This window comes from Cibotium barometz, chromosome 46 (assembly GCF_041138505.1).
Source record: "Cibotium barometz isolate CiBa-2024 chromosome 46, ASM4113850v1, whole genome shotgun sequence".
NCBI lineage: Eukaryota > Viridiplantae > Streptophyta > Polypodiopsida > Cyatheales > Cibotiaceae > Cibotium > Cibotium barometz.
The window spans coordinates 21,663,184-21,675,630 of record NC_141091.1 but is presented as its reverse complement, the minus strand read 5'-3'; the positions used below and the strand labels follow the sequence as shown (position 1 = coordinate 21,675,630).

Below are 12,447 nucleotides of genomic sequence, written 5' to 3'. Positions count from 1 at the left end.
TGTTAGGGGGACCCCTACCTATTACTGCAATACACATGCTTGTTGGTAGAGAAACGTGGCCCATATTTTTCCAAGTTTCTGTTCCTTCTAGATTCAATTGAGACGCTGAATAACTTTTCATTAAGATTTTAAACCTTTCAAAGCTTAGGTACAAAAAAAGTCAAATCACTAACCAATGCCCGCCCATTTATATTTTTTCTTTTTTGTTTTTCAAAAAAAAGAAAGTAAAGGGGACTCTTGTAAATATGGATGGAGGTGAATTGTGTAGGATGGATTTCCATCTCCCCATTCCTATCAGTACCATCACCGACCTTCTGCGCTCCTTCCATTACCATCATCATCATTAACATCCAGGAGGAAGCCATAGCTGCGACGGCAAGAAGCAGAAGAAGAAAGAGCAAGAAGCAACAGCAAGAAGAAAGGCGAAGAAGAAGGAAAAGCAACAGCTGTGTTCACTCCGCGAAAGCGATCGCAATATGGCCATACCCATCAAGGTGGTTTTCTTGGCGTTCTTTACTACATTCATCTTGTTTTGTCCATACTTTGTCTCCTCACTCCCAACACACGCGCGCGCGCACACACACAGACTCCTTTCTTCATTGCTTTTCTGGTGGAAAAACTGATCTTTCGAGGTTAAGTTTGCAATTCTTTATCATCGTTCGAGGTCGCTGATGTTTTCTTTCTGTTCTCATACGGCTCATTATGTGTCCTTCTGTGCATCAGAGGTGCGATCGATGATCTGATGAGGTTTTTATGCTCTCTCAATCAGGCAAGGGTAGGATCAAAGAGCCTTTGAAGCTGTTCACAGGCACAGTTTGCTCCTCGACAAGAATATACTTGACAGAGCAATCTGCTTTTTGATGAAGCTTTTGCACACTTGCACTCACAGCTCATCATAATTTTAAATACACTGCTTTGAAGAATGCTGCTGCACTACCAAGATCCAGTCAAGCTGAAGACCAAAAAGGTAATCATTGCCCTACTTTGCTGTGACCTGAAGTGGCTTTGCGTGTATGAAGGTTGCTTGCTAGCATCAAGGTTCTAGCCATTAAGCATAGCTTTTTTTCCTCCCAACTAAGGTTATTTTTGAAGAAACATATTATGCTCGGGACTCTGGCACCCTAGAACAACTTAAGGAACTCACCACGAGAAGAAAGGCCATCGAGGACTTCCTCAATGGTTCCAATCAGCTCACACCTGCAATTGCAAGAGAAATGGCTGGTGGTATTTCCTCTCCAGTATTGCAGGTACCACGTTCTGCATACAAATTCAACCAAGTTTTCTGTCTAAACTAGTCATGGCATTTTGCACCACAGACCTTTCTTTCTGCATAGATGGCTGCCGATTTGAGCAGGCATATGCTTCCAGTTTAATAATAAAAGAAGATTTCATTGGTGCAGGACCTCCAAAAGGTGGAACGCTACGTACCCTTGTTAGAAAATCTTGTGGTTCATGTAGAAGCTGTCAGCAACAATGCACAGGTTTTGCAGTGGACCTCAGACCTGAGGATGCGGTGGACCAGTGTCCTTGCTAGTTCGGGGCCATTCGGGCTTGCAGCTCTCAAGTATTATCGTGTAGATAACTTGAGATTTGAGCTAGGAATGGTGCTTTTCCTCTACGGAGGTTTGCTGCGTGAAAGAGCATTAGAGGTTCTATCCACAGGTAAATGTTGTTTCTATGTATATATTGTTGTAACACCTGTACGGCCATGTTGAACTATGTCCGGATGACTTTCTGAGTTTGAGATGCAGACCTGGTGGAAGCTGCTACCTTGTTTCGAAAGGCAGCAGGTGTGTATCAGCATATGGCACAAGAGGTCCTTCCACCTTTGCAGCCTCTGCTGCCTCCAGATCGGATTCCAGAAGCCACTTCGTCAATGGCTACTATCATGAGCATCATTTGTCTCGCTGAAGCCCAGGTTTGTTTAAGTGGGCATTATTGCTTTTTTATTGCATTGATATCTTAATGTGCATCAAGTTTTGGCAAATAATAAACTTTCTGGTTGAGCAATGTGAGTAAGTTAGTAAACAAGAGTTTAATCCTTGCAGGATTATGGATAGACTTATGATATGCTTTGGAGCTGTAGTCTTATTAACCACACAACCTTAAGTCTAAAGCTTTTTGAGACTCCTGCAAGGTTACATGTTTTGATTCAATGAAAAAGTCATTCACGGCAATTTACAGTGAATCAATGATACATCCAGTGATGTGCTCCAAGTCGTGAGCTTGCAGGATGGGCTTATGAAGGCCTGAGATCATAGGGGATGCAATTAAGTTGTAGCAAGGAGAAGAGTTGGTACCACATCACAGAGCAAGGCCTTGGATTGCTTATAGGGCAGGTGCTAGGGCATGTTGGGTCCTAAGGTCAGGCAAGCAAACTTGAATACTGCCATCCCCACTAACCCACCAAGCTAGGGCACTAGCAGCTCCAAACACTTACCACTTGTCTAGTATGTGCTTGTTGCAGGTGGAATGCTTGGCCATCATCAGTTTAAGGAATGTTGTGATTTGTGTTAAGATGACCTTATTTTAAAGGCTTGTATATGCACCATCGTGCTTTGTTTTGGAGTTTTACAAAATGGCATTAGCATGAGGAGGTCCAGTTGTAACACTAACGGTAGTGTTGATTTGTTCCACAGGCTGTAATTGTGCGAAAAGCAGAAGAGAAAGCAACCAGCGGAGGTTTACTTGCAAAGCTGCATTATGGAGTTGTGCAGTTTTTGGAAGAGGGCAGTAGTCTTCTTCGTACACACTCTGGCGAGTGGAATGACATATCGGAAAAGCTAAAGGTTAGTGAAGCTTTTGGCTTGTATTAATATTTGATTTGTGGTGTGCTCAGTCATGCTTGTAAAATTTCTACCACCTTTACTGCTGCAGAGATTCATCAGTACATGTGCTATATTGCATGAGGCACGCAGTCAAATCTATATCGCCAATGACTACAAGAAGCTGGAAAAGCTGGGTGTGGCAGTCGGCATTTTGCGGTATGCAATGAACAAGTTTCAAGGGAAGTCTCCTGGTAAGATAACTCTTGAAAGAGCATTTATCTCCGGTATAATAAAGGTGGGGAACTTGTAGGGATTTGTTGACCTAGGAAGATCTAGGTTGTTGGTTTTGAACAAGATAAGAAACTTTTTGAGAGGTCTAGCTCTTGAAGACGTATCAAGTGGCCTCTTTGTGAGGGGATGGGCAGCTATGGCAGCAAGTTTTGAGAGATTGCAATGTCAGCACTGGTCCTGGCACCATAGGCATGTGAAAAGGGTATTTTCGTTCACATTTAGGGCTTTCCCTTTTGGGGTCCTGTACAGCTGGTTGACAGACAACTAGCTGTAGTACGGGAGGGAGGGGGAGATCCGCAAAAAAGGTCCCCTCAATTGAGCATTTAGCCCCATTGCAGCCTTCCTAAGATAACATCATAGTTAGTTGGCCTTGAAAAATCCATGATAACAAAAGTATGCTCAAAAGCTATGCCACATGTTTCCATGTGCATTGGACTGACCTGGCCAAATGGCCGTTCAAGAGAACCATCCAAAACATTTGCTAATAGGCCCATATATCCGCCATCTGGGATAACAGTTCCGCTGCCATCTTGGTGTTCACTTTTTCGAGGAGCTTCTTGAGGTTTTTCTTCAGTTTGGGTATTGAGCTTTTTGCTGGACATTATCGAGATTTGGGATTTGATTTAGATTCTGGATATTGGTACTAGCTTGGTGAGAGATTCTTGTGGTCATCCTCGTGGTGTGCTCAACATTAGAGATCTTGTGCCTCAACATTGACTTCGACCCGAATTTCTACATCGACATATTTGTTTGATTTTGTATTCACTGACTGTATTGGTTCTAGCTTGAAAAGCTCATGGATTGCTCTTGAATAAATTCTTGAAAGGGGGCAAGGTCTGTTCCCCGCTCAGTGTAGTGTGCAAGTTTCCTATTCCCTTCTCTCCCCCCTCTCTTTCTATCTTTATCTCTTGGACATGTGGTTGAATCTATCATGGCACGCCCCGTTGGGCTTACAGTGGTATCAGAGCAAGGATTTCTGTTGAGGAAATCTTTCTTGGGGTGATAGAGCCATGTCGAGAGTAGAGGGAGACCAAGGGCCTAATGAAGGGAACAACTATGAGGCTGACCCAGGACTCTAGGTTGGGAACCAAGGCCGATGATCTATTACTAATGAGACCGCGGTCATGTCATCAGCTGAGTACTAAGACTTTTTAGTGGTTTAGACAATTTCTCCAAGACGAAGAATTCCTTGCTCGCAGAGCCAAGAAAGAATAGGACCATTGAAGAGCTCTGATGTTTGAAGATTTCATCAAGGATCAAGCCACTGAAGGTGAAGGAGTAGAAGCTGCCAAAGGTTATCTTCAGGCCAAAGGAGTCACTATTGCATTGATTTGAATGATGCATACCAGATTGGACAGGAGCTTCCTGATGAGGCTATTGAGCTCATGTTTGCAGAGGACTCTTTGGGAGGCAGGATTACGTATCTTGTGGTTTCTGCAGCATGCGAAGGATCTTGGACTCTTTTACATAGGAGGGGGATTGATGGATGGAGTCAGACTCCACGTTTGGAGTTACTCAGATTGGGGAGGAGAGCCAGGCAGGAGGACCTTGACATCAGGCTACAGTTTTTCCCTTGGCTCAGGATCAGTAAAAGAGGCAGCCATCTATTGCCTTGTCGTCGACAGAGGCAGACTACCGGGCTGCTTGTGGTGCTGCTTACGAGGTGGTGAGGTTGCAGAGGTTCCTTGGCGAGATTGGGTTTCCACTAGTGGAACCCATGGTCATCCAAAGGCATTTTGTTCGTGAAAAGATCGTTGCTGATGACATCTTGCTAGAGTTCTGTTCGACGGAGGACAGTGCGGTGGACCTCTTCACGAAGTCTCTATCTCAAGCTATCCTCCGGTGGCACTCCAGCTCATTGGGGTTGGTTCCACATCCAAGAGCTGAGAGGGGGTGTTAGCAGTCATCTCCCGTCTGTATATTTACACCAAGGCCTCTGTTGTGGGTGTGCATGGTTGTCACGGTACGAAAATACGATACCGTACGGGAATTTTTGGTACGATATGAAATTTTCGGATACCGTACGACAAAATATGGTTTTTATTTTTTACACTTACAAGCTATGGAGCTTCAAGCTTGAATGTAAGGGAAGGTTGGGAGGGGAGGAGTCTACAGTGCTTGAGAAACCAGTACATGGATATGTGTCTCTCCCGGTTGGATCTCCCGATTGTCTCCAAAAAAGAACCTGGATGGGTAATGCAATACCAAAGGTCTCCCAGTGTAGCGTTTATGACTAAGGGACCGTCCTTGCACAAATACGAGGAGTGCATCTAGGGTGATAATTTTAGGGACTCCTCTCTAGATCAAAATGGCCATGTCCAAATGTTCTCCCTCGTGCATAACTTGAAAATCTAATTGTCTAGCCTACCTATACCAGGGATCCCCAAGTGATGTAGCAAGATTCTCTCATCCTACCAATCAAGTGTACACTACTAGTCTACCTCGCCAGATTTTTTAGGTCTCTCCACAATCCCATATGGAATACTGAGTGGACACAAAAGTTGCGAAGTATTGCGAGCATTTGGGATCTTCGTAAAGCAGGGTTTCTATTTTTTTAAGCATTTGGGAAAAAAAAATTTCAAGGAAAAAAATTCTTGGAAAAAAAAACCCAACTCGCACCATACGATATCGTACGAATTCGTACCGTACGACTCGTACGTACGAACCTGTTCGTACGCGTACGAGAAACAACTATGTGGGTGTGCCCGCCCGATTTAGGTGTTTTCTCATTTTTACCCACTCTCCATATTTTTCCCTATTTTTCCTCAGGTGTGGGAGGCTGTCCTGTGGCTCCTGGCTCATCCAGATGGTGGCCGACTGATTCTGCTGCCCCCAGGTTGTCCTCTGTAGCTGGCCGACTTGATATGTGTGCTGGTGACTGACAGAAGCTGGCCGACTGGGGCTGCAGCAGGTCGTGGACCATTCATGCTGCTGTCGGCTGGTTTTCTACTGGCCGATTGGCTCATAGGGGCCATATAAAATGGCCCCTAGCCCCCACACAGTTTGTATTCTGATTTTGGGATTTTCTTGTGTATATAGTAGAGTTACACGCCTCTCTCTCTCCCTCTCTATTGCTGTGTTTTTCTGCCGTGCACTTGCTCTCGTGTTTTCAGATCTTGTCTTCATCTCCGCTGCATATTCTGACAAAAACGTGAGCCTAGTTTATTGGAGGGAGAAAAGGTCAGTCCACAAAAAGGGAAACTGCCTTAGCTAGGGTGGTTAAGCTGGTCGTCTCATCTGTTAAGAAACTGCCCCTGCTGCCGTTATAAAAAGGCACCCGTATCTAAATCACTCAGTTTTTCAACAAACTTGCAAGGTTTTTTGTGTTTTTTTTTTTTCAGAATTGATTCACAATTTTTTGCAAGTGTTTTCTTCAAGTTTCTGCTATAATTTCTGTTTCTCTTTACTGGGCTTGTATTTGGTGCATATTTCCACATTATTCCTGCATCGTTTTGGGCCCATTCCCACACGTATTTGGCAGTTCGCTTCTGTGCATGGGCTTCTTGATAACCATCAGAATGACTCCTGAAAGAACAAAGCAAAGCTTGGAAGATGCCTTGAAACATCCTTTGTGTATCTTCATAACAGGCCAGCTGAAAGCTTCCAAGGAGACTGCAAGTCTTGTTGCCAGATGTTGTGGATGTTTCCGTTTCTCACAAAACCAGTCACCAGAGATGAGGGTCTGCTGTTCATCTTTCATCATCCCTGTACATATGTCTCATGTTCTCTCCTCTGCAGGTGTGGTCTCATTTTCACTTCCTTTCTCAAGTCCATCTTAGCTTGCCCTGATCTTTCTATTGACGTTGATGCGGGATTGCTATGCTTTTGAGCGGCAGTGCATCTCTGCAGTCCTTGCCTTGTGTCATTAGTGGGCACCCAGAATGACAAAGTTTTACCCTCTCTATGCCTCCATTTCCATCTCTATTTTATGTGGTACTGCTGTTTGTATGCCTTTTTCTGATTGTACGTCACCCCTCCCTCCTAACCCCTGGTTGAGGTCTGCCATCTCCAGAGAATTACCTGTGCTATGCCTAGTATGTAAGCATGATCTGTGCATCTAGCTTCCTCTATGTTCATTGGCATATGCCCTTTCCATTCTCGGAGAACTTTGTTAACACCTGCCTTACTCATCATAGCTGCATTTTTCTGCAGGAGAAGAGGCTTGGAAGGCCATTTTTAAGCAAGAAGCTGATGCTTTAGGAGACCTACTTCGGAGATGTGAAAATCAAAATGAGTTCATCTGGCGTGAGAAGCCTCCTAGGCTAGATGAGTTACCTGTATTAGAAGGAAAGAAGATAGTATCACCAATCAACTACCATTTTTCTAGGCTGGACAGGGACTTCATATTTGTTACATAGCATAGGTCAACTTAAAAGTTTGTTTTTTCTGAGGTCCGATTCTTCATGTTGTATGTTGGTGGGGAGGTATGGAGTCTTGTAATTCAAGCCGTAGTTGCGGTGCTATATTGAGATATGTATAATAGCTATTTCTACTGTGAAACTTCTCTTGCCTGTGTATGCTGTGATCCTTCAAATTATGGTCCATGGCACCAGCTAGGAGAGAGGAAGTCGATATGTTGCATGTCATTCATAACATTTATGATCAAATTAATTGCGACTGTACAGTTCGTACTGTTGAGTCTTTCTTTCGGCATCAAAGTAAAGGTTGCTGTTCAAAATCTTTCGTTGTTTGGATTTAGATAAGAAAACCAATGTATACATTTGTCTTTTTTGGCGATCATGTAAAGTACAAACATTGTTTGTGATCTGTTGAGTTATGGAATCGTTGACACTTTTCTCTCTCCCGAAGGAGCCTGGTCAATCTTTGTGTGTGTGTGTGTGTGTGTGTGTGTGTGTGTGTGTGTGTGTGTGTGTGTGTGAATATAATGGCAGAGCTTTCATTTAACCAATGCATTTGTAATGCTATGATGTGAGGCAACGTGGCATTGCATGTTTTCCCTTGTTTTGTGTTGCTAATTTGGTTCCTGCGTGTGGATGCTGTAATGTTGTGGCAATGGAGAAAAGGAAGTAAGATCTTTGCATAGGTTTGATTTGTGTGAAGGTTATGGATAGCTTATTACAGAGTTTAATTAATGTAGAAACTGGATGTTTAAATCATGCAGCAATGAAAATTGATGTTGATGGGTGTAAAGGTTTGGGTAGCTTATTATAGAGCTTGATTACTATCTAGATATTGCTTGGGGTTTTGTGGATGTGGACCCACATTCTCTTTGTAACATCAATCTATAACAACCGTGGAAATGGGATCATGCCACCAACTACTTCTGCAAAGGGGCACATGGCTCTTGCTTCAGTCTGCGCGCGTTTCTTTTATCTTTTTCTTCTCCCATTCCCTCTCTTTCTCTCTCTCTCTCTCTCTCTCTCTCACACACACACACACACACACACACACACGTGCCACAATCTATTGGTGATAGGTTTGGTAGATGTAGACTGAGCTGATATGATCATTTTGTGTCGAACTAGATGAACAATGATAAAGCCCTTTTTTTCTCTAAGCTATGATGCAACCTATCACCAATAGACTATGTGTGGCACATATGAGGTGAATAATGATGAAACCTCTTACATGGTGACCACACAAGGTTGCCTAGGTTGAATGCAATTCACACATGCTACATGCATCCTCACCTTCTATGGAGAAATACAGAGGCCATTGCAATGCATTTAAGTGCTTAGAACAAAGTACATGTAGCCTTTTGAGACTACAGGACGCGACATCATGGATATTTAACACCACCCTAATTGAAGTGGAAATGAGGGTTTTCAAATGTGTTTGGCAAGTACGGCTCATGATTGGTATGAGAATTTGGCTAGCCACCATGAAGGAATGTGATAATTTGCAAGAAGCCTTTGTCACTGAGTTTCAACCAATGGAATTTTGGGACTGGTCGATTCTCTAGTTAAGAGATCTCAAGACTAAGAAGAGATTCTCAAGGCATTAGTAAATGATGTTGGGGAAGATGCCTAAAAGGTGTTGGGCTATATGGCTATTCTTGAAGGGAAATAATGAAACAAGCTTTCCGTACATGTTTGGAAAGTACGGCTTGTGATTGGTATAAAGATTTGGCAAGCCACCATGAAGGAATGGGTTACCTTCTACATGCCCTTGAAATAGGAACAATATTTGGTAGAGGGTACATAGCGGATGCCCAAGTAGATGATATGTTCAAGTATGCAACTTATGGGAACAATGACCTAACACGCAAGGTGATGGAGTTGTTGGATGATGATTTAGATGAAAATGAGAATGTTTTTGATGAGCATGTGGAGGATAAACAGGGTGAAGACCATGTGGAGGGTCAACAGGGTGAAGAATATGTGAAGGGTAGACAAGGTGAAGACTAGCAAGAGGATTCTGTTGCTAATGATGAAGTGTTCTTCAGGACTTTGGAATCAATGACTTTTTCTTTGTGAACAAAAAAATCAATTACTAGTACTGGACGTGAATGGGCTACTGCTAAAAAAATACAATCCAAGTTATGTAACAGTAGTGCTATGTAATATATAACATATAATAGTTCTTGCTCTTCTATATAGCACCGATGTATAGCACTGCTTCATAGCAGTACTATATAGCATTACTAGATAGCTATGTAGGATTGTCTCCCAGCCTACAAAGCATATCATATCTAAGTGTCAAAGGTATTATTTATGCTTTGTAACATATAACATATAGGTCTAGCCCTGTTAGATAGCTATGTTGGAATGTCTACCTTCTGTAAAGTATGGCATATCTAAGTGCCTAAAATGTATGGCTATTCTTGAAGGCCTATTCAATGATGCAAAAAGGCAGTTTTCCTCTATGAAACCTACACACCATCGGAAGGTGTTGGAGTAGGAGATTAAGAGTATTGGAGCTCTCTTATAACTTATCATTTCACTAATGATATCCCATTAAGGGTATTCTTGAGGAATAGCCATGACTTGTGACAATTATTGAAGCAATGGATGGAGAGATGATATCCCATTTGAAGGTGATACTCCAGTTGGAGGAGAAGTAGATGTGATGACTTGATACGGAGAATGAAGTGTACTGGAAGGTAAAGTTGTGGGCGAGTGACTCTTCCAGTACAACCTTGTCCATGGAGTAAGCAACCGTGGATGGAGGTTTAGGAGCCAAAGTCATCATAGAGGCTCTTTCCATAAGTGGGGCTAACCGCTATTAGAAAAACTAAAATTTTCATCAAATTTTCTAATTAGACAAGGGTTGGACCATTTGGTTTGATGAGAGACGTGCCAATTTGTATTGCAAGCTTAGAATACACAATTCAGCTAAGGATAGCAGTGACAATTTTTGATTGCAGCAAGAACTTAATACAATTTCAAAACACTTAAATAATTGTCAAGGTTGATCCACACATGGGTGTGTAATCTGATGACACTTGAGATTTTGATATTGTATCAGACACTCTTAAAAAGACCAAAGAAAGCTCTCACGGTTGCGATGTGAACATGCACAATGATGAGGATATCAAAGCATTAATTTTCAAGGCCATCAAAATCACCAAGGAGTGAAACCATACTAGGGATTGCACCATAAATCCAAGAAACCAATGTAGCATCTATATAGTCTTGCAACTTAAGTTGGAGATAGGAACCTAGTCCTAAGAGCTACCTGAGGTGCAAGGCAAACTAATCGAGCATGGGCTCGAAGATATTCAAGGAAATGAGAAGGCTGTGCAACACAAAAGAGACCTCCATAGAAGCCCAAAACATTGTAAAGACGGGAGCCAAAGGCCTTAGTGGAAGCACAAAAATCAAAAGATGGATCCAAATTTTTTCAATGGTGTGTACTCAAGGGAAAGCCATGCCAAAGTATCTTGCCAAGTGTGTTCTTGATACCACAAGTCATCTAGACATTTAAGCCAACATGACTTTCCAGGATATGGACAATGCTCTAGTATCCTACTTTGAGTGTTTGGCTTTGATGTATCAAATACTTATTTTTCCACACAATTGTATGCCCTAAAAAATAACTTGGCATAAGCCACCACACAATGGCTCATCTAATCTAAAGAAAATTTGGGTACCAAGGGCAATGGAAATGAGGCAACAATTGAAGCAAGCCAAAGTGAAGAGGTCCATTTCACATGTTTGGCCACATCACCAAGTGTATGTCACATCACCCAAAGGTTGCTTCATCACACTAAAGGTTGCCACATCACCCCAAATATAGCACCCAAAGGTTGTCACATCATCCAAACAGTTGCCACATCACCCTAAATGTTTGCCACAATGCTCAATTGTGTGCCACATCCTCAATTTGGTTGCCACATCTCTCAATTATATGCACATCCCGAATTTGGTTACCATGCCACCCAAAGGCTGCCACATCTTCATGACTTGGTTGCATGTCCATTTCACATGTTCGGTGGCCACATCATTGAGTGTATGTCACATCATTGAAAGGTTACTGCATCACCCCAAAGGTTGCCACATCATCCCAAAAGTTGCCACAATGCTCAATATCTCTCAATTATGTGCACATCCCCATTCGGTTACCATGCCTGCCAAAGGTTGCCACATCGCCACTTGGTTGCATGCCCATTTCACATGTTTGATGGCCACATGATCGAGTGTATGTCACATCACCCAAAGGTTACTGCATCATGCCAAAGGTTGCCACATCACCCTAAAGGTTGTCGCAACGCTCAATTGTGTGCCACATCCCCAATTTCGTTGCCACATCACTCAATTATGTGCACATTTACCATGCCACCACTTGGTTGCCATGTCAAGACTTGGTAAACTCTCCTGACTCTCCTACGACTTCCCAATATATTCATTTTTCAACCAATGTGTGGCCGTCTTCTTATTTCATTTTTCTCTTGGTAAGATTTCAAGGGAGAAGTCCCTTGAGTATCTAGCAATGAAGAGCAACCTAAGTGTGACCCAACATCACGATCCACCCACACACTAAGGGGGTTTCACAACCATCCGCCCAAAAAGTTTGTGAAGGGGTGCTATGCTACTTGGACCAATCAGCTAGGGGACGTCACGGATGCATTAAAAAAAAATGTGGGTGGCATGAAAAGGCCAGATGGAAATGTGTCCACCAAAAGGTACAACAAAGGCAAAGGAAAGCAACCCACATCATTTGCGTTCAAGTCCGAGTGGATGACGTCTATGTACTATTGATACAGCGGTGAGGTTTCTTCCAACCCACCACTGGCCTACGGAAGACAAAGTCAATGCGTTCCATTCCATCGTTGTGGTTCGGGGGTTTGCACGCTAATGGTGGATGGTGCTTTAGATTCCTACCTTTCTTTCCGAGAAATTGAGTAAATAGAATGGTAACCTAGTGACCATGACCTAGTGAAAGGTGATCGCTTTGCTCAAGCTTCCTTCGGGGAAGCCTTTTGCTA

At 42.9% G+C, this 12,447-nt stretch overlaps 1 protein-coding gene across 4 annotated transcripts; it reads left to right on the top strand.

Annotated features, from left to right (window-relative positions):
• Nucleotides 1-251: 251 nt before the first annotated feature.
• LOC147611991 (Endosomal targeting BRO1-like domain-containing protein) lies at nt 252-7,737 on the top strand. Of its 4 annotated transcripts, none has more exons than XM_086783842.1 (9): nt 252-494; nt 770-967; nt 1,080-1,247; nt 1,401-1,662; nt 1,752-1,918; nt 2,640-2,789; nt 2,878-3,019; nt 6,648-6,797; nt 7,212-7,569. In XM_086783842.1, the coding sequence occupies exons 2-9, from the start codon at nt 923-925 to the stop codon at nt 7,415-7,417; spliced, it is 1,290 nt and encodes a 429-aa protein (XP_086639968.1). In that variant the 5' UTR covers nt 252-494; nt 770-922; the 3' UTR covers nt 7,418-7,569. The 4 variants fall into 4 exon arrangements, with proteins under 4 accessions (XP_086639968.1, XP_086639970.1, XP_086639971.1 ...); XM_086783843.1 differs by having other exon boundaries at nt 272-494; nt 724-967; XM_086783844.1 differs by lacking the exon at nt 6,648-6,797 and having other exon boundaries at nt 7,212-7,737.
• Nucleotides 7,738-12,447: the final 4,710 nt, after the last annotated feature.

What these genes read in the sequence shown, in the direction of transcription:
- LOC147611991 (XM_086783842.1), top strand. Translation starts at nt 923, where the DNA reads ATGCTGCTGCACTACCAAGATCCAGTCAAGCTGAAGACCAAAAAG. An exon ending in TTTGTCTCGCTGAAGCCCAG is followed by an intron (nt 1,919 to 2,639) that starts GTTTGTTTAAGT and finishes TTTGTTCCACAG; the next exon opens with GCTGTAATTGTGCGAAAAGC. An exon ending in ACATATCGGAAAAGCTAAAG is followed by an intron (nt 2,790 to 2,877) that starts GTTAGTGAAGCT and finishes TTACTGCTGCAG; the next exon opens with AGATTCATCAGTACATGTGC.